This window comes from Argiope bruennichi, chromosome 3 (genome assembly GCF_947563725.1).
Source record: "Argiope bruennichi chromosome 3, qqArgBrue1.1, whole genome shotgun sequence".
Classification (NCBI taxonomy): Eukaryota; Metazoa; Arthropoda; class Arachnida; order Araneae; family Araneidae; genus Argiope; species Argiope bruennichi.
Window position 1 is genome coordinate 28,606,680 of NC_079153.1, and position 25,981 is coordinate 28,632,660.

The 25,981-nt window shown below is 27.0% G+C and overlaps 1 protein-coding gene across 2 annotated transcripts in view; it reads right to left on the reverse strand.

Moving 5' to 3' along the window:
* Positions 1-25,981, reverse strand: part of LOC129963179 (acetoacetyl-CoA synthetase-like) — a 62,997-nt gene that overhangs the window by 17,107 nt on the left and 19,909 nt on the right. The window contains exons 4-11 of one of the 2 annotated variants that reach the window (XM_056077331.1): positions 25,468-25,563; positions 24,111-24,225; positions 19,357-19,467; positions 16,476-16,573; positions 14,204-14,318; positions 4,462-4,546; positions 2,746-2,899; positions 143-220 (exon numbers count right to left, since the gene is read on the reverse strand). In XM_056077331.1, the coding sequence (XP_055933306.1) occupies positions 143-220; positions 2,746-2,899; positions 4,462-4,546; positions 14,204-14,318; positions 16,476-16,573; positions 19,357-19,467; positions 24,111-24,225; positions 25,468-25,563 (852 nt within the window). The remainder of the gene's footprint in view (positions 1-142; positions 221-2,745; positions 2,900-4,461; positions 4,547-14,203; positions 14,319-16,475; positions 16,574-19,356; positions 19,468-24,110; positions 24,226-25,467; positions 25,564-25,981) is intronic. The other variant, XM_056077332.1, reaches the window with a different exon arrangement.

Sequence of the window (25,981 nt, forward strand, 5' to 3'; positions counted from 1 at the left end):
AATTGAAACTTAAATATCATAGGAAAAAAGAAATTGCTAGAAAAATCAATCACAGAAAAATGAAATTGATATCTTCATATATGCAATTTTTTAATGATAATATATAAAATTAATATCTTCCTCCATAAGAAACTATACTTACCGGATATGGTGTAAGAACAACATCCCCCTTCACCAAATTGTAGTGCAAATTGAAATCTCTAAATAGTGGGAGAAGGGACTGAAAAAAAAATTAGTTTGTCATTATTTTGGATAGTATATACATAAAAGAATTTCACACATTTATTTCATTGTTACAGATTACTTACAGTCTGTATAGGTAATTTTATAAATATAAAATATAATAGTATAAAAAACTTCATAGATATTTACATTAAAATTCACTGAAGATATATAATTTAATTATATTTATATTATTTCATTCGGAACATAATATTATTCATTCATTTAATTATATTTATATACGTTAATAAAGCAAAGAAAATTTAAATTAGAAACATTTGTTTTCCTTTTATTGCAAAATTTTTATTGTGCTGCCATCTACAGGATTTAAAAATAATTACGAAATTAATGCAGTAAATCGTTGCCTAATAACACTCGAAAGTTAACTTTGTAACACCAAATGGCTCCGAATTTCTTTTAAAACTTTTTAGATTAATTCGCTTATTGAAAATAACTTAATTATTAAACTAAAAAAATTATAATACGATGAGAATTAATTTTACAATCATATAACCATAGAAAACATAAGCATGAAATTTTATTTAAATTATTTGCAATTATCGTGTAAATTATTTTATTGCAATTATTAAAGTTGAGATAATTGCAGTCATTACTACTTTAAAGCATATTGATTCTAAAGGTAATGCATTTAATAAAAAGTTTGAATATTTAAAAATGAATTTCGTTTGTTTATAATTCGTTATATTATATTAGCGCCTGAAAACTTTTAGAGTCACTTTAAAAAAATTCTTCATTATAAGAAAATATGATAACGTATCATTATTCTTTAAAAATGTAGTAGAAATAAAAAAATTTCACCGAAAAGAATGAGTAATTCGAATATTTGATGTGCAAGATAGTATTGCATTTACAATGGAAAAATATACAACTAATTTCTAGTAAAATGTTAATGCCTAAATATTTTTATTTATTGCTTATTTTAAATTCTGCACATACGTATTTTTAAAATTATAAGAAATTTTCCACTTTGACATAATACAGCTGGAATATAAAAAGTAAATTTCACCTTAAAATTAAAAAATTAAATTTTCTAATATAGGCCTGTAACGGTTTCACACATAGATGGCAGCACCACCTGAAGTGATGGAATGGTAATTTTCAGTTGAATGATTATTCCTTTCCTTTGTTTTTAAAAAGATTTATTGGTGCATATCAAATTAGAATCAAAGTTTTAACCTTTCGCTTTAAATTGAAGCCATTACGGATACACAAAGCTGCATACATGTTTTAGGCTTAAAACAATACAATTTTTTCGATGCAAACAATATAGATAGATTTTTACTAAGATCACAACTACTATTTCTAATTGCTAATCAAAGTATGTGCATTCCCTTTTAAAGAATTTTTTTTTCCTTTTTTTCTAATAAATAAATAAATAATCTATTGAAGCGTAAGAAATTGTTTGATTTGGAATAAATAAAAATACATGTAATAATAAAAAGTGCCCATTGTTAAAAGAATTGTAATTAATTTTTCGCAAAGAAAAGTACGCTGGTTCATATTCTAAATTAAGCTATTACTAAATTATAGGTGTTATAATGGATAAGCGTAAATATAAAAGTAATGAGTAATGGATGAGTAAAAAGTAAGGATGAGTAAAAAGTAAGGATGAGTAAAAAGTAAGGATGAGTAAAAAGTAAGTGAACTCTAAATGTCAAGACACAAACTCAACAGAATTTATAGTTTCAAAATGAATAAAAAAAAGCTGCACAACCTTATTTTTGTCTTTGAAAATTATACATAATAACATGATTTTAGTAAGTTAATTGCAGAAATTTCTCTAAATGTGGGGCATGCGCATAAAGAAAAGATTCGGTCTATAAAAGAAGGAAACAATATAAGTAAAAGATCATATCATGATCAAAATGCTTCTGATGATTTTAATTCATTTCTTTAAAGCTTTTTTTAATTCATTACTATTAAAAAGAATCCTAAATCGTATATCATTATTTCTTCCCAGCATGATTTGCTAATTTTGTTTCTCCAAGATTTTCATTTAACTGTTTTTGTAAGTAAATCATAGAAATTTCCCTAAATATGTGGTATGTGCATAAAGAAAATATTCGATTTATAAAAGAAAGAAACAGCTTCGGTAAAAGACTAGAATGTTCATGAGGAATTCTAATTCATATCTTTAAAGATGGACACAGAAAATTTCTTCAATTCCTTATCAATTTTATTTCCTCAAGATTTTCATTAACTGTTTTAGTTAACTAATAGCAAAAATTTCTTTAAATGTGTGGCATGTGCATAAAGAAAATATTTGATCTATGAAAGAAGTAAACAATTTCATTAAAAGATTATATCATGAACAAAATACTTACAATGTATTCTAATTCATATCTTAAAGCTGGAAACAAATTCACGACTTTAAAAAGAATCCTAAATCAAGTATCATTATTTCTTCTTAAACATTATTTTTCAATTTCATTTCTCCAAAATTTTTATTTAATTGTTTGTAACGAGATAATATTAACAATTATAGACCCTTCAAAAACTTACAGAACATGAGTGAACGAGACCTTTGGGTTGACCCGTGGTGCCAGAGGTGAAATTGATGCAGATGGGATAGTTCGCGGGCAATTGTTCGAAAGTCAGAGTAGGCACGCTTCCGTCAGGATTGCGACCCACTTTCAAGAAATCTTCTAGGAAGATACTGAAAAAAAAATATAAAAATAAATTATAAAAAACTCCAAAAACATTTTAAATAATTAAAATATAATAACACTAAAAATACTTGTAAATATTTATCATTTCTGTATGCTACCATTTCGATTGCATATGCATAATTAATTATGATAATGTCCTTGTATTAATCCACTTTGTTTCTCAATAATAAATAAGATTTTAATATAACAGAAAATTGAATGTTTAAATAATAAAACTTTAAAATACCATATCCTTATTAATTTAAATTGATGGAAATTAAAAGCAATTATTTTCACAATAGCTATTTTATTTCGAAAGTTGACTATTAGTAAAAAAAAAATGCATTATTCTTTGAAACAACAGTCTTTTGCAAATTAAACATTAAATGCAATGTTCTGGTTGGCGAAAGACTGACGATTTAAAAACTATTAATGAAAACAGCATTTGAATAACGATTATAATTGCCATAGCATTCATAACCCATATGAAATAGAGCAAATCAAATTGTTGAAATAAGTCTATTCCATTAAAATATTTAAATTTAAGACATTAATAAAGAAAAAATGAAATAGTTTTATAATGATGAATTCTCTTTGCAATGATAGTACTAATGCATGGAAGATATATAACAGGATATGGAATTAATTATAACTAAGAAAAATCTAAATCTAATTGCAATGCTAAAAGATACTTAATAAATCTAGCATCAAAATATCTTTTTACAAATTTTTATTTATTTCATTAGAGCTTCAATGCCGTAACACATACATATAGATGAATAAAATAACTTATAAATATATCTAACCAATCCAAACTAACTTTAATTAACAATATCTTTCTTGTCGCTGATTCAAAAATAAAATTTTGATAACATAATAACTATAATGTTGGATAGCATTCGATAATTTTCTAGTAAACTTGGTAAATAACTATGAAACGCAAATGTAACACAGGATTCTGCTACTGCTGCTTCAAATTGTAAATATTTTTAAATATGCAACGTTTATAATAGCAAATGAAACCCTCAACAATTATTAACATAGGATAACTATGAATTTAAGTCTGAACACAGGATTTCATATTGCTGCTTCAAGTTAAAATTATTTTCTTTGCGCAATTATTCTCAATAGTCTGCAAAATCCTCAATAATTATCTATGCAGCGAATAACAATGAAAACCAATCATAAAGTAGAATCTTAAATAGTTAAAATTGCAAATATTTTACATTATCCAAAGCTAAAAATAGCAGGCAAAACACTTTAATGTTTATTCTTTATGTAAAAAGGGATTAAGTCATTCGTTACAAGGAATTTTTAATTGCTGTTTTAAATTGAAAATACTCACATTTAGTAAATGAAACGGTCGATAATTATTCATAAATTCAATTATTCAATATGGTAATTCCGCCGATTTTTAGCGATAATTGTCCCAATATTGTATATTCAGGCAATTTTATTCTTTCGTTTATTAGAGTAGTAATAATTCCTCTGGAATTGATTTGCATTTCAAGGAAAAACATAAAATTAAATAATTTTTTTAGTAACAATCAATTAATTTAGTAATTTTTACCATCTGGGATCCAATTGTTTTATATCAATCGATAAGGTTTCCTTTTTGCTGGGAACGATGACAATCTTTTCCAAACAATCCAAATCTGTAACATCAAACACACACATTAACAATTTTTTATAAAATAAACTTAATAAAACAGTTTTTAAAAGCATTTTGGTATAGTGAAAAGTAAGTAGACATGTTTATCATTTAAATTATTTTCTACTTTCTGGTTTTTAATTTATATTTGAATATTAAAAATGTCAGGGAATAATGAAATTATTTTTCTCATATTCCAACCAGGTGGAACCCCTGGACTACAGTTATTATTTCATTAACCAATTGATTAGTTAATAATTAATTTTTTGAATGTTAAAATATAGTATTGTTCATCAAAAATGCTAAAGTACATGCAATTTCAAATTTCTGTCGCATAATTAAATGAGTGAAAAATGGATTATAAAACTCAATTTTTACAGCCAGGATTCAATTGCCATATCAAATAAAAGTATATAAAAACTACATAAATTGCTCATTAATTAGGTAATTGATTTGTCAAACAATGATGGAAGCAGAAAAGCAAAAAGATATAACTTTTCTTTAAAAATGCAGTAAGAATAAAATCTCAAATCACTAAAGATAATTTAGATAGCAGTGAAAATTTTTAAACTCAACAGAAAACTTGATCGTAGATCTTTATTTTTTAAAAAAATTACGCAGCTTCCAACAATGAGTTTCTTTTCTCGAATTCTAAATAATATTAATTTTATGGAAACATTAATTATCTCGAATTTGTTAAATATGAATCAGAAATTCAAGTTAAATAAAAAAAATTAAAAAAAAAATGTTATTTATTCAAAACATTTTGTATTATTAATACTTAATTTCTGAAATACTTATAAATATTGTGTTACTTTAAATATATATTGAAATATTTTGTGTTATTTATCCAACACAAAAATATATACTGATATCTAATTTTGGATATATATTGATATATTCAAAACTTCCTAATGAAAAAAATTAGACTTTGACCTAAAAGTTGAATTTTTCAAAAATTCATGGGTACTGACTCTGAATACACAAATGCCTGTAAATATTTCCATCTATAAAATGGCACATTTGCAAATGCACATTGATTTATTAATCACAAATCTCCCTCATTAAAGTCAAATTCCTTTAGGGACATTTCTTTTTTTTTTCCCTTTCCTTAGTTAAAAGTATCTTTAACCCTTTAAAAGGCCATTTTTTTCTAGTCATAGTATAGTAAAACATTTTTAGGTATGAGACTGGCTTAAGGAAAATGATTAATTTAACTTATCTGATAAATTTAATTTGATTAATTAATAATTAAGTAACAAATCAAGACACACCATTTTGTGCGAGACAAGGAACTGTAGCATCTAAGTTCCTATCTTACTGAAAAATTTGTCAGAACTTAAGCCAATCTACGTAACTTCACCCAAAAATTGATGAATTTGGTGGGAAGCATACTTCCCATTGCCTTACAAAGGGTTAAATTAATATTTTCAGAAAAATAAAGATATTCAAATAATAAAAAAAAATTTCGGAAACATTCATTTTTCGTGCTGTAACTCTTTCACTTCTCTTCATTATTATCAGATGCGTAAACTCAATGGACGCTTATGAAAAAGTACTCAAAATTGTTATAATAGCATCTTTCAAAAAAATCAAACTTGAATTTCTTAAATTATATGTGTAATATGAAACAGCAATAAATAGAGATGTTTAGCTATTCATCTTATAATCGATTTAAATCGACTGTGTCTGAAATTTCCTGGCAAATCTGTCACATTTACAATCATGAAGTTAGACACGCAGGTAATCATAATGGTGACTCAATGCACATCGAAGCTGAAATTTTAAAATACAATTTAATTAATATTATTCACTGTTTTGATGATTTTTTTTCATTTGCTATCGTTTCGTATGTTTGTAGAAAGTAGTTTATATTTCAGCAAGAGAATGAAAAATTAATTTAACGAAATTTAATAAATGGTGAGAATTTATTTCATAAACAAGCAAATTTGTGATGATTATAGACTTTTTAATATCATTTAATGTTTGGTGGAAGAAGGTTGAATTGCTGTGAAACAGATGCAAGAATATTGCATTTTTGATAAAAATGAATTCAACTTTCTGTAACATATTCTGTGAATTCAAAAAAATGAAAAAAAAAGTTGAAGAAAGTATTTTTATGAAAGCAAAATTCTATTTTTTTAACAAAAAAAGGTTGATTTTTACTTGTATCAGATAAATTTTGAAACGAATACATTTCTCATAAAAAGAAGAATTTGATACAAAATGAGATTGAAAAGAAATGTAAAAAAAAAAGTATTAATGATTAATGAGTTAGGTAGAACTAAAAATAATTCTACCAAACTCATTAATTCCTCTTCCTTTTCTGCATAAACACAACTACCATATTTTCAAATTTCGTCTAGAAGCAAAAGAAATTGGCGAAGAAAGCACTCCATTGGCGCAATATCGCCAAACTTGGTTCTTGCGTTATCAAGTCCACTAAATGAACCATCCAGCCGTCTCAGTCCTTCGCTTATTTAGAAAATTGAAAATACATTCCAAAATTAAATTTTATTCTCAATCATTCTCCTCTTTTATGCAACATAGTCGTTACGCTATCAAACCTACTAACTAACAATCCAACCCTTTCTATTCCTTTTTTGGAAAAAATCTAAAGTAATTCAAGACAGTAAATGTCAAAAAAAGTAGAAGTAGAAAAACCCGAATCGAACTATCTTTAAAAAGAAAAATACCATTTTGAAAGAACATGAAAGCAAATCATCCTCGATTTACGGAGTCCCACCACCCCTCTTAACACCTCGCATCTGCCGAGGTCGGTCACGGAAAGTGAAAACAACTTCCGCGTTAACCTTTTCGAAGGGGCGAAGTATTTGTTCGAGGAAACAGGTCGAGGGATTCCCGCCGGGTAGTGAAACAGAAAAACATCAACTGCTTTCACGTGCCACTGCAAACATCAATAAGCCACACATGCTCTCCTTTTCTTACACGACAATGTCTTCACTGTTCCGCTTACGGAGAAACTCGCATCCCACGATTCGGCATCGGAATGGGACGAAATAGCTGGTGTGTGGACTGTTTACATCAGTCGCAATTAAGGTTGCTTGAGATTCCAATTCGCAATTTTGTTTCATACGGAACGCCTACCTAGAGTTCTGCTAATGGACTTAATGTGATGTACCTCGTCTGAAATGACCTGGAAGGCTGCAGAATGAAATGATGGATTTGTTTTGGGAGTTTAATCAATGATTGCGAGAAATTTAAATTCATTTCATAGGTCTGTGTACACTCTGTATTTCTACAATTCACTGTCATAGGTTTAAAACTTTTTTTCTATAATCCATATATTGAAATCATTCCACATATTCAACTACTTCTGTAGTCGCAAAAACCAAGAATACAGCACAATACATTCTCATTATAATACAATCCACTGTTATAAGTTCAATTTTTTTTCTATAAACCATATATTAAATAGCATTCTACATATTCAACTATTTCTGTAGCCTCGAAAACCAAGAATACAGCACAATACACTCTCATTATAACGTAATGGATTTGATGTAATAATTTGAAAGGCTACAGAATAAGATAATGGATTTGCTTTGTGTTTCATATCTGTTTAATCAGTAATTGCTAGAAATTTAAATTCATTTCGTAGGATTTTGTATACTTTAGCAAAACTTTGAATTCTATGATTCACTGTTATAGATTCAAAAACTTTTCCTATCAACCATATATTGAAGATCATTTTACATATTCAGCAACTTCTGTAGCCATGAAAACCAAGTATACAGCACAATACATTATCATCATAATGTATTGGATTTGATGTAATGACCTGTCATATCTATTTAATCGATAAACACGAAAAATTTTAATTCATTTCGTAGGAATGTGCTTGTTTTGTTAAAACTTTTAATTCTACGATTTACTTCTATAGGTTCCAAACATTTCGTGACAAATCCTGTGTTGAAAATTATTTTAAAGATTAAATTACTTCTGTAACCACGAATACAAAGAATACAGCACAATACACTCTCTCACCATTATGTGAGGTGTTTGATTAAATGACCTAGAAGATAGTAGAATAAAATGATGGATTTGCTTTGTCTATCATAACTGTTTCCATTAACTTCCAAAAATTTAGGCTATACATTTAATGAGTAGTATTTTTTATGTTATCTTATTAAAACTTTTTACTCTACGATTCTCTGTTTAAGTTCAAAACATATTTGCTATTAAACCTATGTTGAAAATTAAAGATTCTGCTATTACCATAGCCTTTCAAAGCAAAAATATAGCACAATACACTCTCACTATTATACAATGGACTTGATTTAATGTGTTTCTTCTTCATTGACCTAAATGGTAGCAGAATACGACGAAGATTTCGATTTGTATGTCGTAACTGTTTCCGATAATTGCGAGAAATTTAAATTTAAAATCATTGCTTATGTTTGTGTAAGTAATTGTACTAAAACTTTTTTAAGTAAAATTCGCTATTACGAGTTAAAACTTTTTAGATTATTAACTCTATATTGTTTTTTTAATATTCACTTACTTCCGATACCTTGGTAATTGAAAATGCAGAGAATTTATTGTCATAATAAATTGTCTGCCATTTTTAATATTACTCACATAGCTTTATTAGAGTAATGAGACTATTGAATTGTGCAATGATAAAATGAGTCATGAACTGTAAATGAGTTTCTAATCATCTCCATTTTGGATAATAGGCAAATAGCAAAACCTTTTCAAGACTTGTTTGGTAAATGAGATTTCAAACGGTCAACTATAATGAAAAAAAAACTCCCTAAGCCACTATTTCTTATAAATGCGATGCATTTCAATATGAAACTGATGTTTATCCAATCAGTTTTTCTTTTATCATTACCAAATAATATGGTAAGAAAAATGTAATGATACTACTGATGCAAGGTTAAAAAAGTTTCACCTAGTCCTAGTAAATAATTCATCAAATGTCGAAGAGTCGATGATTAATTTCATTACGTTCTCAATGGCATTAATTTATTAACTGATACAAACAGAGAAATTAAAATTGATAAATGCTGAATATTTTTTCTCTTATCTGCTTTGTTGAAATTGTTACAAACATAAAAACCCGGTTGTTTCGAATATTCTTAATTTAATTAAACTGTACTGAATGTCAAAGTCATTGAATGGTTAAAAGGAGAAAATTATCTGAATAGGTAGATTGTTCTCGAATTTTTTTCTGTCCAAATAATTAGACAATATTACGGCTTCTGCCATTCATTGCCTTTTTAGATAAAATAAACATTTTGAACACATATTTAGATGAATAAAACATTAGGTAACTTCCTGCTGTCCTCCGGCAATATGATAATAATGTTGCACTAAGTTGATAAGTAAATATTATTTGCTGACGCTTGTTTTTGCAGCACGTATAACAACCAAATCATAACAGCAAAGACAGTTTACGTTTCAAGGACAAATGTTTCAACAGAACGATCTGGATCGAAACAGATAAACATAAACAAGAATTTTTGAGTGTTTAATAATACAGGCTAATATAATTTCTTGCAGAATATTATCACATTTTTAATAAGAATTCATAGTATTCTCACGTCCAGAATTTCTTTATGGGGTTTGAATTTTACACAAAAATATCTTAATTCGTCCGACGTACACAAGTTTCATGATTAGCAGCGGCGTGGGGCGAACTGACTTAGGTGGTCTATCCAGTCATCCACATCAAATGCAAATAAGGGCTGTCAGCATTCCTTATCTGTGACTGTCTTTAACAAGGACCACCTGTGGGAGCTGCTCGTATCAACTTGGCGTAACCCTTTGCAATAAACATATACCTGAATGTTTGCTAATCAAATACGAGTTTCTTCATAGAACGAGACCGAAATTTTTTACGGCATGGATGAAGTAATTTATGTCGAACTTTGTACATGACTTGGTAAAAATGTTCGGCTATATTAATTTCTCTATTCTACTTATGTTATTACACTTTCGATTTAAAATATATAGTGTTGTAAATAATTTGGTTTATTATATAGTAGCTTATAACTGGTGTCGCAATAATTCAATAATTAAAATCTTCCATAGAATTTTTTCCCTAGAAGACTATTCTTTTTAACTTAAAATGTTTTGCCTGTATTTCGAGCCATTAATTATCTTTATTAATGAAAAAAGTTAAGAGCGTCGGTTAAATATTTTTATATAGGCGAGAATAAGTCAAAGGGTTTTCACAAAATTGGGGAGGGGGGGATATTCAATCATCTGAAATATCTATATAGACTTACAAATAAATTATTGAAAATTTTATGTTAGACTTTTTATATAATGTATATGCTCAATTGTGAAATAGTAACAAGAGTTTTCAGTTGAAGAGTTGTGAATAATTTATAAAATAAGTGCTTCCAAGTTTGTTTAATAATAACCAAAGTAATAAATAAATAAATAATAATTAATAATGAAAAAAAAATTCGAGCAATTCAATTATTTTTCCTAATTTATTTGATTTATGTCTTCTGCTATTCAATCGACGATTTAATTTTAATGCGCGTAATTTTCAAATTTTTTAATGAAAAATTTAGTAAAAGCTTTTAAGTTAATGCAAAAAAATGGAAGAAAACGTGGAAATTTCATTTTTAATATAATTAAAAAGGCAATTGTAATAATGTAATTGGAACTACTTTTCAGAAAAAGTGTGTTCTTTCATATAAATTTTTTTGTAAATGATTAAGTTTATTAAGCACTATTTATATTATTCTATTTAACCCAATATGATTATAATTTTTATGAAAATATTTATAATCTTTATAATATAAATGTTTATAATAACTTATTTTTATGAAATGTTTAATATTATTTTTTTCTAAAATCGTGTATTCCGATTTTTACATATATGATTAGCAGTACTTGTTGGATCAAAGCAATTTTCAAAAAAAGGCAACAAAGTATGTTTAATCCTTCATTAAAAAAATAAAATATACATTCATTGTAAAGACCAAATGACGAATTGAGTTAGAACTATTGAAATAACATAATTTCAAAACAAAGATAGATTTTTAGGATATTGCGTATATGTATTAGAAGAAATATGTTTTCATAACAAAAAAAAACATTCGTGTTAAACTTGTAATAAGCTATTAACAAAACCTTATCATAACAAAAAATCAGATAAGATATTTTAAATCCATCTTATATTGCACAAATATATCCAAACACAACGAACTTTATCTTTCTTTCCATCAAAAAAACGCGTCTTGTATGCTCTATTTAAACGCTGTAATACAGATATGTACCAATAATTAATAGATCAATAAAAGAACACGTCTGCAAAATTTCGATGTGTATCAATGACAAGAACTGATTTCAATACTTTTTTTTTAAGTACGACAATGTATATTGCATAAGTTTCTGAATACCTAACTAAATACGTCGTCCTTCTAAAAGTTGAGGTATTTTCCTTTTCGCAACTGAAAATAATCCAAAAAAGAAACAAAACGGTTCCTCGAAATATGGCTTAATTTGGTGCACTTGGACGATTAACAACCTTGTCGTCCCAATGAGTGCAGTTCACCTCAATTCTATTCGCCGCTCTTTTATCTTCTGAAAGACAATGAATATTGTGTAAGAGCGTTTTGCCTTCGTCTATTAGAACTCAAGGAAATAAGCAATTAGTTAATAGAACTAATCCTTTACCGTCGCTGAAGAATACAACTGATTACGCACTCCACTGGAATGAGATACGCATGATTGCTAACTGTTTCGATTTTTTTTAATGCAATTAGACGCATTTCTGTAAAAAATCGAAAGTGAAAAACGAGTATATGATGTGATAATGTAAGAACGCTTTTAGCTTCTTTGTTGCTAAATACCATGAAAATTTTAATTGTTACTCTTCTATTATTTTGAAGACAGTAACACTTTGCAGGGAAAGGGGGGGCAATGAATTTGGAGTAATTTTTATGAATATGGAGCCAAACCGTGCTTTTTCGCTTGGTAGTCAATTTGATAATATATGAATAGTATGGACATGAAGGATCTTAACATTTTAAATAAAAGATTGGCTGTATTACATATAATTTTATTATTATTTATTTATGTATTTATATTATTTATTTATTTATTTCCTTATTTATTTATATTATTTATTTATTACTTGTAATTTTAGTTGCTGTGAACGTAGCAAATGATATTACAGTATCACGTTTTCAACGTTGTAAATATCCTAAAATTGAAGAAAAAAAAGTTAATTATAATTTTTTAAATCATTATTTTGTTATTTATTTATTTCATTATTTATTATATAAAATTTTTATGTAATGTATACTATTCAAATTATATTACAGTCTCCTGCTTTCAACGTTGTAAATATCCTAATTACATAAAATTTTATTGGTATTTATGTTTTTTGTTATTTATTTATCTAATTACTTATTTATATTATTTATTTATTAAATAAAATTTTGTTTGCTATCTGCAACGCAAATGAGATTATAGTCTCTCACTTTCAACGTTATAAATATTCGAACATTGCAAATAAAAGATTAAATAATTACATATAATTTCATTAGTGTTAATATTTTTTCTTTCCTTATTTATTTATCTTATTTATTTATTTATTATATTTAATTTTATTTATTGTCTACCACTTAAATGAGAATATAATCTCCCGCTTTCAATGCTTGTTTCTTTTTTCGGATTGAGATTACGGTCTTCCACTTGCAATGCGTTAACATATCTGGAATCCATGTATCAGATAAATTTAACTAAAAAGTTTCAAATGCTTTTATTTGTGGGTATTTATTAGAAATTCAATCAGAAACCAATCACCGATTGTGTTTTGTCACCGTATTAAGCTCCCACATTTCAACCGCAAACAATTACACTGAAGAAACTACTCCCATCTGCCAGTCATTCGATTCTTATTAAATCATTCACATTTAAATTGACCTAAAATTTTAACATTCCAGTTCAATCATTCTTCCGTTACACATTTTTATGTCTTAAAGATTAACAGTAAAAAAATAGTTCAAATTATTACATTTTTTAAGCCATTTAGAAGTCATTATGTTACGTTCTATCGTTTTTAAAATTTTCTTATGGAATTTTTTTTTATACTCTGTATTTTTTCCCGTATTTTGAAAAATGCATAAATTTAGTTTATTTTCAATTAATTTCTCTGAGTTTTTAATTTTTTTTTCAAAAGATTATTTTGTAATGCTTTTATCTCTTAAAATGTATAGGACTCTAATACCGATAAACACTATCCAAAAATCAATGAATTTGGAAAAGTCTTATTATATAACAATAAGACTGTTTTAAAATTTGCCCAACTATTTCATATCTTTCTGATATATTGATGATGAAAAAACATAATGATAATTTTATAATAATTAAAGTTTTTTAATTTTAAAATTATGAATTTTATAACTCGTAATGAGCATTTGAAATGAAAATATTTATCCGATCCTTCTTTAATCTATTCAATCATTCTATCTGAAGGAGATGAACAGAAAAAAAACAAAAATTTATTTTTTGACTCCATTTACAGGAAACTCGTCTAATTTCATCAGAAAATATATTTTTAATATATATTTAGTAACCGAGGAATAAATATTTTTTTTCTTTTCACTGAATAAATATAGCAATATAATGTCAAGCAAATGTAGAGAAAAGTAATAAAAATCATTTTTACCTTTCACAATAGTTGGTATATTTTGCATCAGATTCTTCTCCTTCTTCAGATCCAAGAATCTGTCAACTGTAAAAAGGAATTTGGGTAGCATGGGACGGATAATTTTGGATGCAGCCTGTAAGAGAAAAAATTAGTTCTTTATCATTGTGTTTCAAAACATAAGTATTTCTTTTTTGACGAGCATAAGACATATTGTCATGTGCAGACGATTTTAATTACTAATACTTGATAATCGATTTTTATTTTTATAGCTTTACAATTAAGGCTTACAGTTAAAGCAAGCTTATTAAAACTAAAAATACATATTACTGATAACTTTTAATACTACTTAACTAACTACTGATTTCCTTTTTTAAAAATTCCGTCATTGTTTCGAAGAAAGGTGCTTAACATACTTTTTCTAATTTTTTAAAATTTTTTAAATACCAAGATTTTTTTTCTTTTTTTCGACAGCAATGATTCATAATTAGAAATTAGCTGGAAATCAACACAAAACCTTCTATTTTTAGGGGGGGGGAAATGATGCCAGTAGAATACTGATGTGAAATTTTTTCACAATGCGTATCATTTGAAAGATTTTTACAATAACAAGGATTATGTTCTTAGAGAAAGTACTTGAAATGCGTTCCCAGATTAACTGCGACCTTTCCTTGCGAAATGAAATATCCGTCATAGCTGATAAGGAATTCAAATAAAGAAGTTTTTTTTTCATATTTTATTAGTAGCGTATCGCCAAAATGAAGAAATAAATTTCAGTTTAGCATCATTTCTATGAATTTATTTCAAAGTAAATCTTATTGTGCATAAAATTCGATTTCAACTTGGACAAGAAATAATCTATTATTACTCGTCTTTCATATACTTTTCAATATATACAACTAAAATAGAATGAAAAAATTTTTTATTATCGAATAGTCTTTTTTTCTAATCGCTTATAAATTTTTAATTCACAAAATGAAGTTGCAGTTCTATACAAACATGAAGATAGAATGATATTACATCAGGAATTTGAAAATTTTGCTACAGTAATTTTAAATTAAGTAAATTATTAATTATTATCATTAAAATTTTCTTTTAGTAAATTAAAATTAAAAATAATCTAAATTGATATTTTATAAATAAATTGATTTGAAAAGACTGTATGAATATTAAATAGCCTATTTAAGGCTCTTACACAATTAGCTATATTAATTTCGTAGAAATAGAAAGCATAAATGACTGTAAAGGGCGAAAACCATTTATTATTTTTTGCTGCAAATTAACTATTATGTTTAAATTGAATTAATCTTTTAAAAATGTGCTAAAACTGTAAAAGAATTTATATTACAATTTAATTTCTCATATCATTTAATTTTGATTTACGATCATCTAATACAGTTAAGGAAAAAATAACTATTAATGAAAATTTAATAATGTTAGTTACATTTTGTAGCACATCATTACATGATTTTTTGAATGGTAGTGTTATATCTTGCCTTATTCTCCCAGCAGATTCAATTTTGATAATTTATTTAGAATTTCTTTTACTATAGAAATTTACAACTTAATTAAATTTTAAAATTTATGTATTAGTAAAAACCTATTTGGTAGCTGATAGTTAAGGGTTAGTAAAAATGGTTTGTTATATGATAGAGCAATGTGTTAACGCAAAATTTGAATTAAACAAAATACTTTTTTTTTAAATTGTTATTTTTTATCGAATTTTAAAGTACACAGGATAGGGTTATGTATGGAACAACACATAGGGAATACGACCTCCACGGCCCCTATGTGCTTTGCTGGGACATACACAATTTTATGTCGAAATTTTCCGTGACCATTTTGTATAAATGTGGAGGAATTTCGTTGATGCAGCGATGAATTTCCTCCTTCAACGTACGCGTGCTTGTGGACTTGTTGGCATAGACCTTGGACTTCAAATTAACCCATAAAAAATATTCAATGGTGTTAATACAGCTGCCAACACTTACTGCACAAATGGGGGCAAATTCAAATCTTGCGTTAATTTTGGAACACCCTTTATTTCTATAAATTTATCAACTATGGGTTGATTTATTAGAAATTCTCAATTTTTTCCACTTTAAGCATTATAGTATATAGAATATTACTAGCATTTTAGATATGGTAATATGAAATAGAACTTCTAAAAAATAACACATTTAACTATCAAACTAGATATCGACTTGCATTTTAATTGTCGCTGCTTCGAGATGTTTTATTTTTAACAAATTCTTGGATTCGAGAAAAAAATACCAATGTTTTATTGACTTACTTTATCTCCGTAAAAAGGCAACGGTCCTCCCCAGAGAGCCCCAATACTCAAGGCTGCTAAATAGGCATATACAGCTTCTTTGACATTACACATGTAACCTAGAATAGATTATAATTTATTAATTTACAACAAGATTACCTACATTTTTAATTATTAATATTTTGAAAATTATTTTTAAAAATAATGACAGCGAAAATGTATTTTTCACGTTATATATGTGATCTAGAATCGATTATAATTCATTTATCTACAATTATTTATTTTTTAATGCTGCCAAGAGATTTTAAAAAAATTTATTTTACAAAATGTCCTTTATCTCTAAAGTATTCATGAATATAAAAAATGCGATTAAAATGTAAAAAAATGCCCTTCAGGTGACTCAAAGGTCATAAACTAAATTAAATCTTTTTTTTTAAAGTGATGATTGTTTATGGATGAATGCATGAATTATGGATGTATGGATGAATTATGACAACGTACTATTAAACTACTCTCTCATTTAAAATTCTCGAGTTTAATCTGACATATTTGACACATTCGCGATACTTTAAAATATGTTTAAAAAATTTTACTGAACAATCGCTATTTTTTATGCTCTATTTACAGCAATTGATAGATTATTCCAGTCTCTAAATGATCGGTTTTAGTTCGGAATTTTCAGAATAAGAATTAAAGTAAATACAGACGTTGCTTCACAAAAAGCAATGTTTGTTTGTACATTTTTTTTGTATATACATATATCTGTTTTTTAAAGCAACATTTTCATATACTGTAAATATACAGATTTTCTATGGCTTTTTATTTGTTATGATTATTTCTCATACATCACTAGAGAGGATTAAGACGAAACTCATTTCCTTCCAAAGGTAATGGTTTCTACAACAAACCAGCAGGAAGTGGTCTTCAGTAAACGTCTTATCCTGTATAAACTGGGAACCTTGAATAAAGCCGGGAACACCTTGCATGGCATTGGTGAACAATAGTTACGAAAATATAGATATTTGGCGGGAATTTAACATTTTTTACTAAATCTATCGCGAGAATATATACTTATTTTAAACACTAAACAACTAAATGACATTAAACATTTGTCACAAAACTTTGGTACATTCGTCGTCACACGATATCATATCGAATTTCATTGATTTAAAGTCATTGCGTTTAAAAGTTATTGTATTTATTATTGTTGTTACTATTGTATTGTGTTTAAAATTGTATTTACTCTTAAAAGTTATTGTATTTGTACTAGATGCTAAATCTGTGTGTCAAATTTTATCTACCTAACTGTTCCTGTTTTGTAATTTCCGATTTCACTTGTTCTTGAATAGCCAAACAGAAAAACTTCCTGACAATGGATTTTGTTTCAAATTTGACAGAAATCTACAAATTTGGTAGCAATTCCAAATACCAAATTTATGCCTTCTAGCTCAAAGTGTTTTTGAGTTATCCTGTTAGCAGACAGACACAATGCCAAAAATATGTTTTTTCGGAATTAGGGGAGGTCTGAAATATGGAGATTCATCAAAATTTCGAGTTCGAATAATTTGACAATTGCAATACTTCATATACTTGAAAGTAAAGTAAAAAAGCGTGGTAGTCTTATAGATTTTACCATAGAAAAGGGGAAGAAACATACTTTATCGTTTTCTTTCTTCAGATGAACTTTATCTTGATTAAAAAAGTGTACGGTTTGTTACGTTTTTAGCAAAATAATTTAATAATAAATTATTATGTTAAAACATAATAAGTCGTAATTAATTTAAATGCTAAATTATTTTTTTAAGTGACATTTAATAATTTTAATGCTCCGATTTTATTTTTAATACTTTAGTTTCAATATAGGAAAGGAACCTTTTGTGACCAATTTCCACAAATTAGGTCACTTTTTATCAGTGCATTCGTAAAGCCAAAAAATAATACAGGCCACTACTTATTACTATCGTATAGTAAAAATCTTTCATTTCACATTCTCTAATGTAGGAAAGCTTATCGACCAGATGCCAAAACATTGCTCAGAATAAAAGATTCGAATAATAAAGATCATGAAGTTCCTACAAGAACGAAGACATTTTATCATCGTTGACTAAAAATGATTTTAAATGCCTTCAGTAGCCATTTAGACAATCTATCATCATTGATTAAAAATGATTTTAAATGCCTTCAGTAGCCATTTAGACAATATCATCATTGATTAAAAATTATTTTAAATGCCTTCAGTAGCCATTTAGACAATCTATCATCATTGATTAAAAATTATTTTAAATGCCTTCAGTATTCATTAAGAAATCTATCATCATTGACTAAAATTGATTTTAAATGCTTTCAGTAGCTATTAAAACATTCTACCATCGCTAACTAAAAATTATTTTAATTACCTTCATTAACCATTAAGATAATCGATCCTCCTTGACTAAAGTTTGATTTTAAATGTTTTAATTAGTCTTTAAAACATTCTACCATCGTTGATTAAAAATGGTTTTAAAAACTTTCATTAGTCATTAAGACAATTTAACATCCTTGCCTAAAACTGATTTTAAATGCTTTCATTAACCATTAAGATGATATATCATCGTTGACTAAAATTGAATTTAAATGCCTTCAATAGCCACTAAGAAATCTATCATCGTTGACTAAAACAGATTTTAAATGCTTTCAGTAACCATTAAAGACATTCATTGTGGATTTTCAGAAAGGGTTGCGTGCTTTTTTTAACACTTGCATCCTAGATTACAGTGTTTAACTGTTAACCTAATCAATTTCCTTCCCAATAAGTGCTTTAGAAATAATAGTATTTATTTCAGTACCAATTTAACGTTAACTAAAACAATCACTAGTTGATGCAACGTAATTACTGACTGTCCGTTACAAAATAAATGCTTACATGCGACTCTGTCACCCATCTGAAGGCCACTCTTCCGGAACGCTGCTGCATATCGCTCCACTTCTTCGTACAGTTCTGCATACGTAATGTACTCTTCGTTCTCTTCTTCATCTGAAAGTAAAATAAGACCAAACTTACTCATGCTGTTATTTGCTGTTTTCAGATATAGCTGCCGCTACAGTCGGAAGTCTCGTAACTCATTAGGCACCGTCTCATGAAATATTTAATAAATATACAATGAATATTCAGGAAATACCCTTTTGACAGACTATTAAGCAAATTGTATTCTAGAATATAAATTTTTATTGATATAAATTTATTTGATAACAATTTGTGATAAAACAAAGTGGCTATAAAGAAATGATTCACTTTTAAAGCAAGCGTTTCATATTTATAAACTTTGTTCATTTGTATATTTATTTTTCAAATGAAAAGTACTCCATTTAATCTTTGCTGTCGAATTTAATACATATATTTCGAGAGCTTCAATGAAATGAGTTCTACATGTTAAAACTTTCCATGATGCGAACCTAAATGAATTTCTGCTTTGCTTCTAATGAATATCCAACCATTTTTTTATAATTAAAAAATCTTTTTAAAAAATCAATCTCTAAAGAGATATTGTATAATGGTGAATTTTTGTTTAGTTCCTTTACCTTTATTTAATTGTTCAAAATTTATCCCTAATTATCTAGCATTAATAATATGCATAGAAAAAATGCATTTAAATTTGCCAAAACGTGCGAGTATAAATCTAAAATAATGAAAAGAATTAGTGAAAAATATACTTTAAAACATTTTTAAAAATTAATAAAATTAGGGCGTATTTCTTCAAAAATCTAATTAGTACCACTAATTACCAGCTTATTTTTACATTTAAAACGGTGAATCACCAGCTTGTGTAATAAAAGACTTGATGTTACTGAGAAAAACTTTAAATTTGTTATTAATCTTTAATTAAAAATCTAATTCAAATTTTGCAAATCTTTTCTTAACAATAATTATATCCTTATATTAACTAAATATCGAAATTATTCCATGGCCTGCAATGTCTCCTGTACAGAGGTCATGCAATAAATTTTTTGGGTTTATATCAAAAGTAATATATAATGTGATGTGTATATAATGTAATGTAACAGGATTCTTAAACTAATTTAAATCTTAATTCAAATTCAAATTTTTATTTTAAATTAGCCCATATTACTTTCATTCTAAAATATTCTCTTTTTTTTTACTGATCCAATTTCCATTTTTTATTTAATTAATTCTGACACGTGCCTAATAAATCACCTCGTGCTGATTTATGCATTTTCCCAAACTAAGAGCGAAAAAACTCTTAGCATTCACATATACTTTTCAAAGTTACCCAAGATTCTCTTTCTTAAATCGACATGCGTTTAAGAAATCATGATCAGAATATTATAATGAAAACATTAAAGGGAAAAAATGCGGTCTCTTTTGCTCTTGTATCGCGTTGAATGCTGACTTATCGTCTACCACTTCTTGCTTGTGTAAATTATGTCTCCAGGATGAAATAAATCGAAGTTATTTTCAAAAGTTTCTTCTTTTCGGCCAAAAAATAAATGATCCATGATGGAAAATGCAAACAGTTGTTATTAAGTATCAGTTTACTTGTAAAGATTTATAAAGTTTAAGTCTTATTAAAGATATTATTTTACTTGTAAAGATTTTTAACACGTGAAAATACACTTTTATAACATTCAGAATGTTCATTTTTCAGAAAGAAAAATCCTTAAAAAAAATAAATCAATCAATGGAAATAATCAATGGATAATCGATGGAAATTTTCACATTTTATTTCTTGAAATTTGGAGGAATGTTTTTTAAACAGCAACTGAATCGGGATAGTTCACTTTTCAATACATATTCATGCTTCGAAGGAATATGAAACTCCAAATATGTTTTTTCAGGTTTAATGAATTAGGCGTGTACATCCTCCGGCTATAAAGAACTTTCCTTTTTTTTTTGTACCGATATGTTCCGTTATATAAGCATACGAATACCAAGTGAAAGTCACACAGAGGTGAGGCTTATATAATGGTTCAAGGATCGAAAGAAACTGTCTTCTGCAAATAGAAAAAAAAAGATTCTTCCAAACAGTGACCTTCGTTTAATGCTTATTTTTTATTGATTTATTATTATTATTACTGCCTTCTCATTTCTCACATATAAGAAAGTCCGTTTTCTTTTGTGCAGTAGAGAGACATTTTCGACTTCCAATGAATTTTATCTTTGTTAAACAACAAGTATATACAACTTATATAACAACTGTTGCTGTTGCATAAGGTGTTTAAAAAGACTTACGTTGGGATAACCATATCTGTTAAAGGTGCAAATCTCTACATGGGATTCTTATGAGATTTGGGAATGCAATGAACATTACACTTTTGTCGAGTACGTCGTTTATTCCACGGAATTTCAAGGTAATTTCTAATTACCAATGTAACTGAATATCCAAAAATCAAAATTGGATTTTTCTTGAACCTTGGAAAGAGCTATTCTATTTCACACGAACTGCATGCCAATGAATAGATGGGCCTTTACTACCACGTACCAGCTATTAACCCACCTGTTTTAGATGTTTTAAATGCTAAATAACTTGTCGTTTTCAAGGTATTTTTAAAGTTTAAATTATAGAAACGTTGCATTTTTTTTGCATTAAAAATGCAACCTACTTAAGATTTTATTTATGTCCTTTGATTCATCAAATTAAAAACAATTTGTTCTAGATTTTTTTTTTATTATGGCTACCTACATACGTGACTACAATTTAATGAATCTTTCCTTCAACAAAGGGGAACACTTTACAAATGGTTAATGGTTACCGTAGAGAGTTGTGTTGTTATTGATTAGCACAACCGAATCATATGATTATCACTAAGCAAAAACACATTAATTATGGCTTATAAATATTCAAAAACATACAAATTATCATGTCAGCCTTGTAAAATTGCTACAATTTGAGATGAAACAAATTAATCATAATATTTTTTTTCTATTTGTAAGATGCATTTGATGAAAAATTGAAATTCATAAATCAATTATATGTAATCACTTTTGTAAATTTTTTAGAGTATTTAAAACATCTAGAAATTCAAGTTACATTAAATTTCGAGGTCTTTTAACGACAGAATTATTAGACTTGATTATATAATTTAAGATTTTAGCACTGATCTTTATCATTTTAAAATTATCTCATATAAAATTTATATTAAAAAAATTTATGATATTCAATTTAATATTAAATATTTAATACATATATATTTATAAACATTGAAAACATATAAATTAACATATGAGCCTTGTAAAATTGTTACAATTTGAAACGAAACAATTAATCATAATATTTTTCCATTAATACAATTAATGTGATTTATTGGATGAAAAATTGAAATTAATAAATTATTTGCAAACAATCACCTTCATAAAAATATTTTTAGTATAGATACAACATCTAGAAATTCAATTTACATAACACTTCGAGGTCTTTTAATGTAAGGATTGTCAGATCTGATTATATAATTTCAGATTTTAACAGCCTCTTTGTCACTGCTAAATTATCACATATAAAGTTTATTTTTAAAAATTTAAGAAAATATTATTTTTTGTTTATTAGATTCTCATTTTCTTCAAGGACAAATTCATTCTCATGTTTTGGGCTGTGGCTAAAGTACTGGAAAATTTGATAACTGTTAAGATCTTTTCACCAAAGTGAAGGAAACAATCTTTCGAATTCACCCTTAACAATGTTTTTTTTTAACAAAGTAAAGGATTTAGAACAGAATTTGGGGAAATTTTCTGGAACTTTTATCCATTTTATTTTGGTAACGGACTCTCCAAAAAAATTCTAAGAACAATTTTGTATGACAATTCAAGAAAAAAAATACTCTAAAATTAATACTAAAAAATTCGAAACTTTCACACTACTTATCAGCTTGCGAAATCATAGATGTATCAGTTTACTACTGATATTACTGCTGATATGGATTTACTACTGATGTGGATTATATTGTGAACATTTTAGCCACATATATGGCCTAAAAATTTCCTTTTTAAAGGAAACTTTTTTTAAAAATTTATAAATAGATGTTCAGACTCAAACACTACAAAAGGATTTTGAAATTCTACTTCAAAGAATTATATGAGAGTATAAAATACTCAAAAATATTTATATTTACTAGTAATAAACTGAGAATCAAGTAAAATTAAATGTGTAGGTTGCTTAATGTTTTAGCTGGAGAAAAAGTTCACTAACATTAAAGTAAATTTTCTGTTTTGATAAAGCAATTTGATGTAAACGATAAACTGATTTCACAGGTTAGAATTATATATCATGCTTGTAAGATGAGTTAAAATTTAAAAAAAATCTTGGTGGATAATTTTGTAAAAAAAAATATGACTTTTCATTTATAACATTGAACTATGTGACTCAATTTATATTATGATTTCATCAGAATATTTTTTTCGTCTTCCAGAATTTTAAAAATTAAATTTCCAGCTTTTAACTTATAATAATTCTCAAGTTAAATGATTTACTTATTAATTGTCAAAATTAACCAATCAAATAAAGATTATTAGGGTATCATTTCTGTAATAACATTTTTTTACGTTTTGAGTTTTTCTGCATCGATTTTTTTTTCATTAGAAGATAATTCATGCATTAAATTTTCCTATATATAATGAATGTCTTTGTTAGGAACTAGACAAAAATAATGAAAACGTTTACTACTTACCTACGCAAATAATAGCTGTATCTCCATTTCGGTATCTCAAGATGTTTTCAGCATAATTCAGCCGAGCTCCGCTAAACCAGTCAATATCTATAAAACCCTTTCCATTCTTTGCACCCTGAAAATAATTTAATTAAATTCATTAGATCTTCTGCATATGAAATTACCATCCGACCCGAATAATCTTCCAGATAATGGTTTTGCATCCTTTGTGTAAACTGAACTCCTTGATTTGTCCTTGAAAGTTGCAGTATTCCACGACGTGCTATTACAGTAACTGAATTTAAAATGTTACAACTTGGCAGCCTCAGTTATTAAATCAACGTTTACAACTGAACCGCTCCGAATATTTCCTTTGATGATCTTGTAAAAGGAACGTCTGATTCAAATTATTTTCAGAATCTGTCCGAGGAGTTCAGAATATTGTACGTTTATACGTGTATGTTTCATACATTCAGAAGAATTTTCGGAAATTTTGTACTTTCTTTTTATAATAAAGCACTGATAGTTTGCAATGTAAAGCACTGATACTTTCTTGTAGTTTTTTAATATCCAGAAGAAATTTTAAGAAGCATGTTGTTTATTCAACTTTTAAAAACTGAAAAATCAATCCAGAACCCGAGTCGTAAATTCCGATTCACGAACTTAAACCCGGTAGAATTTAGGCTTAACAATGGCTTCAAGGAATCAGTCCAAAAACTGAAAGGTAAATTACGAACTGTAAATCCATTCAGCTTAGAGTTTAAGTTTAGTGAATACTTTTGAGAACTTAATACAGAGTCTAAATGGTAAATTCAATTCTTATATGTTTTCAAATAAGAATTGTGATTTAAGGTTGTTTTTTTTTTTCAACATTTGTATGCGTGACGATAGATTAATACTTTAATATCCCTTAGTTTTTTGGGGTTTTTTTGTTGCTTTTGTTTTCTTCTGTAAAATAAGTTGATTTTTGTTAATAAAATATTAATTTGAAGCTACCTGCTTTTTTATAAATTTTAAAGGCAACTTTTTAGGTACGTTTCAGAACAAGTACTCTAACAACCCATACTTATCCACAAAAATTATAACTTAATCCATACCGATCTGAACAGTAGCGAAGTTAAAAAGATAATTACTCCTTGTAAAAAAGTCATTTTATAGAATATATTGTATGAAGAAATATATCTTCATTTTGAAGGGATTCATATCTTACCTCCAATTCCACCATCAGTAATTTTGATAACAGTTATTTAAGACAGATAATTAATTGCTGATGTTCGTTGAAATAAATCACCCAATTACATTTAAGACAGCAAATTACCCGTTGAGACAAACGCCACATGTACATGGAATGCACATTACGTCACTCACACTTATATACCTTATTTTGCTTACTGTCGGCCTTGCGGAAGCTCATCAGGCACGAATAAAAAGCTTTAGCCAGAAGACCCCTTGGTTGTATGACGCAGCTATAAATCTGGAATCAAATAAATCGTGGTTTTTATCGAAGTCAAATTCTGAACATAATTCGCCATAATGCCTACGGTGTAAATTTAGTTATAACCTAGTTTATAGCTAAATTTAGAGTATTTAATTTGATGTTCATATTACCTAAATTATATTATATATATATATTCCCTATTAATTTTAAATTTTACTTTTTTTCAATCTTTTTTTTATTTATTAAAAGAATTAATATAAAGATATAACTGCTTACATTGTCAGAAATTCGTAGAAAATAATATTTATATATATGCTAAACATAGTGTATCTCTTACACTTACCACTCTACATCTACAATTAGCAATTAAATGTGCTAAGCAAGACTATATTTACTCCTTAAATTATTTATAAATTTGAGGAAGGTTATGTGTACTTTTATAAGTAATTTTGTA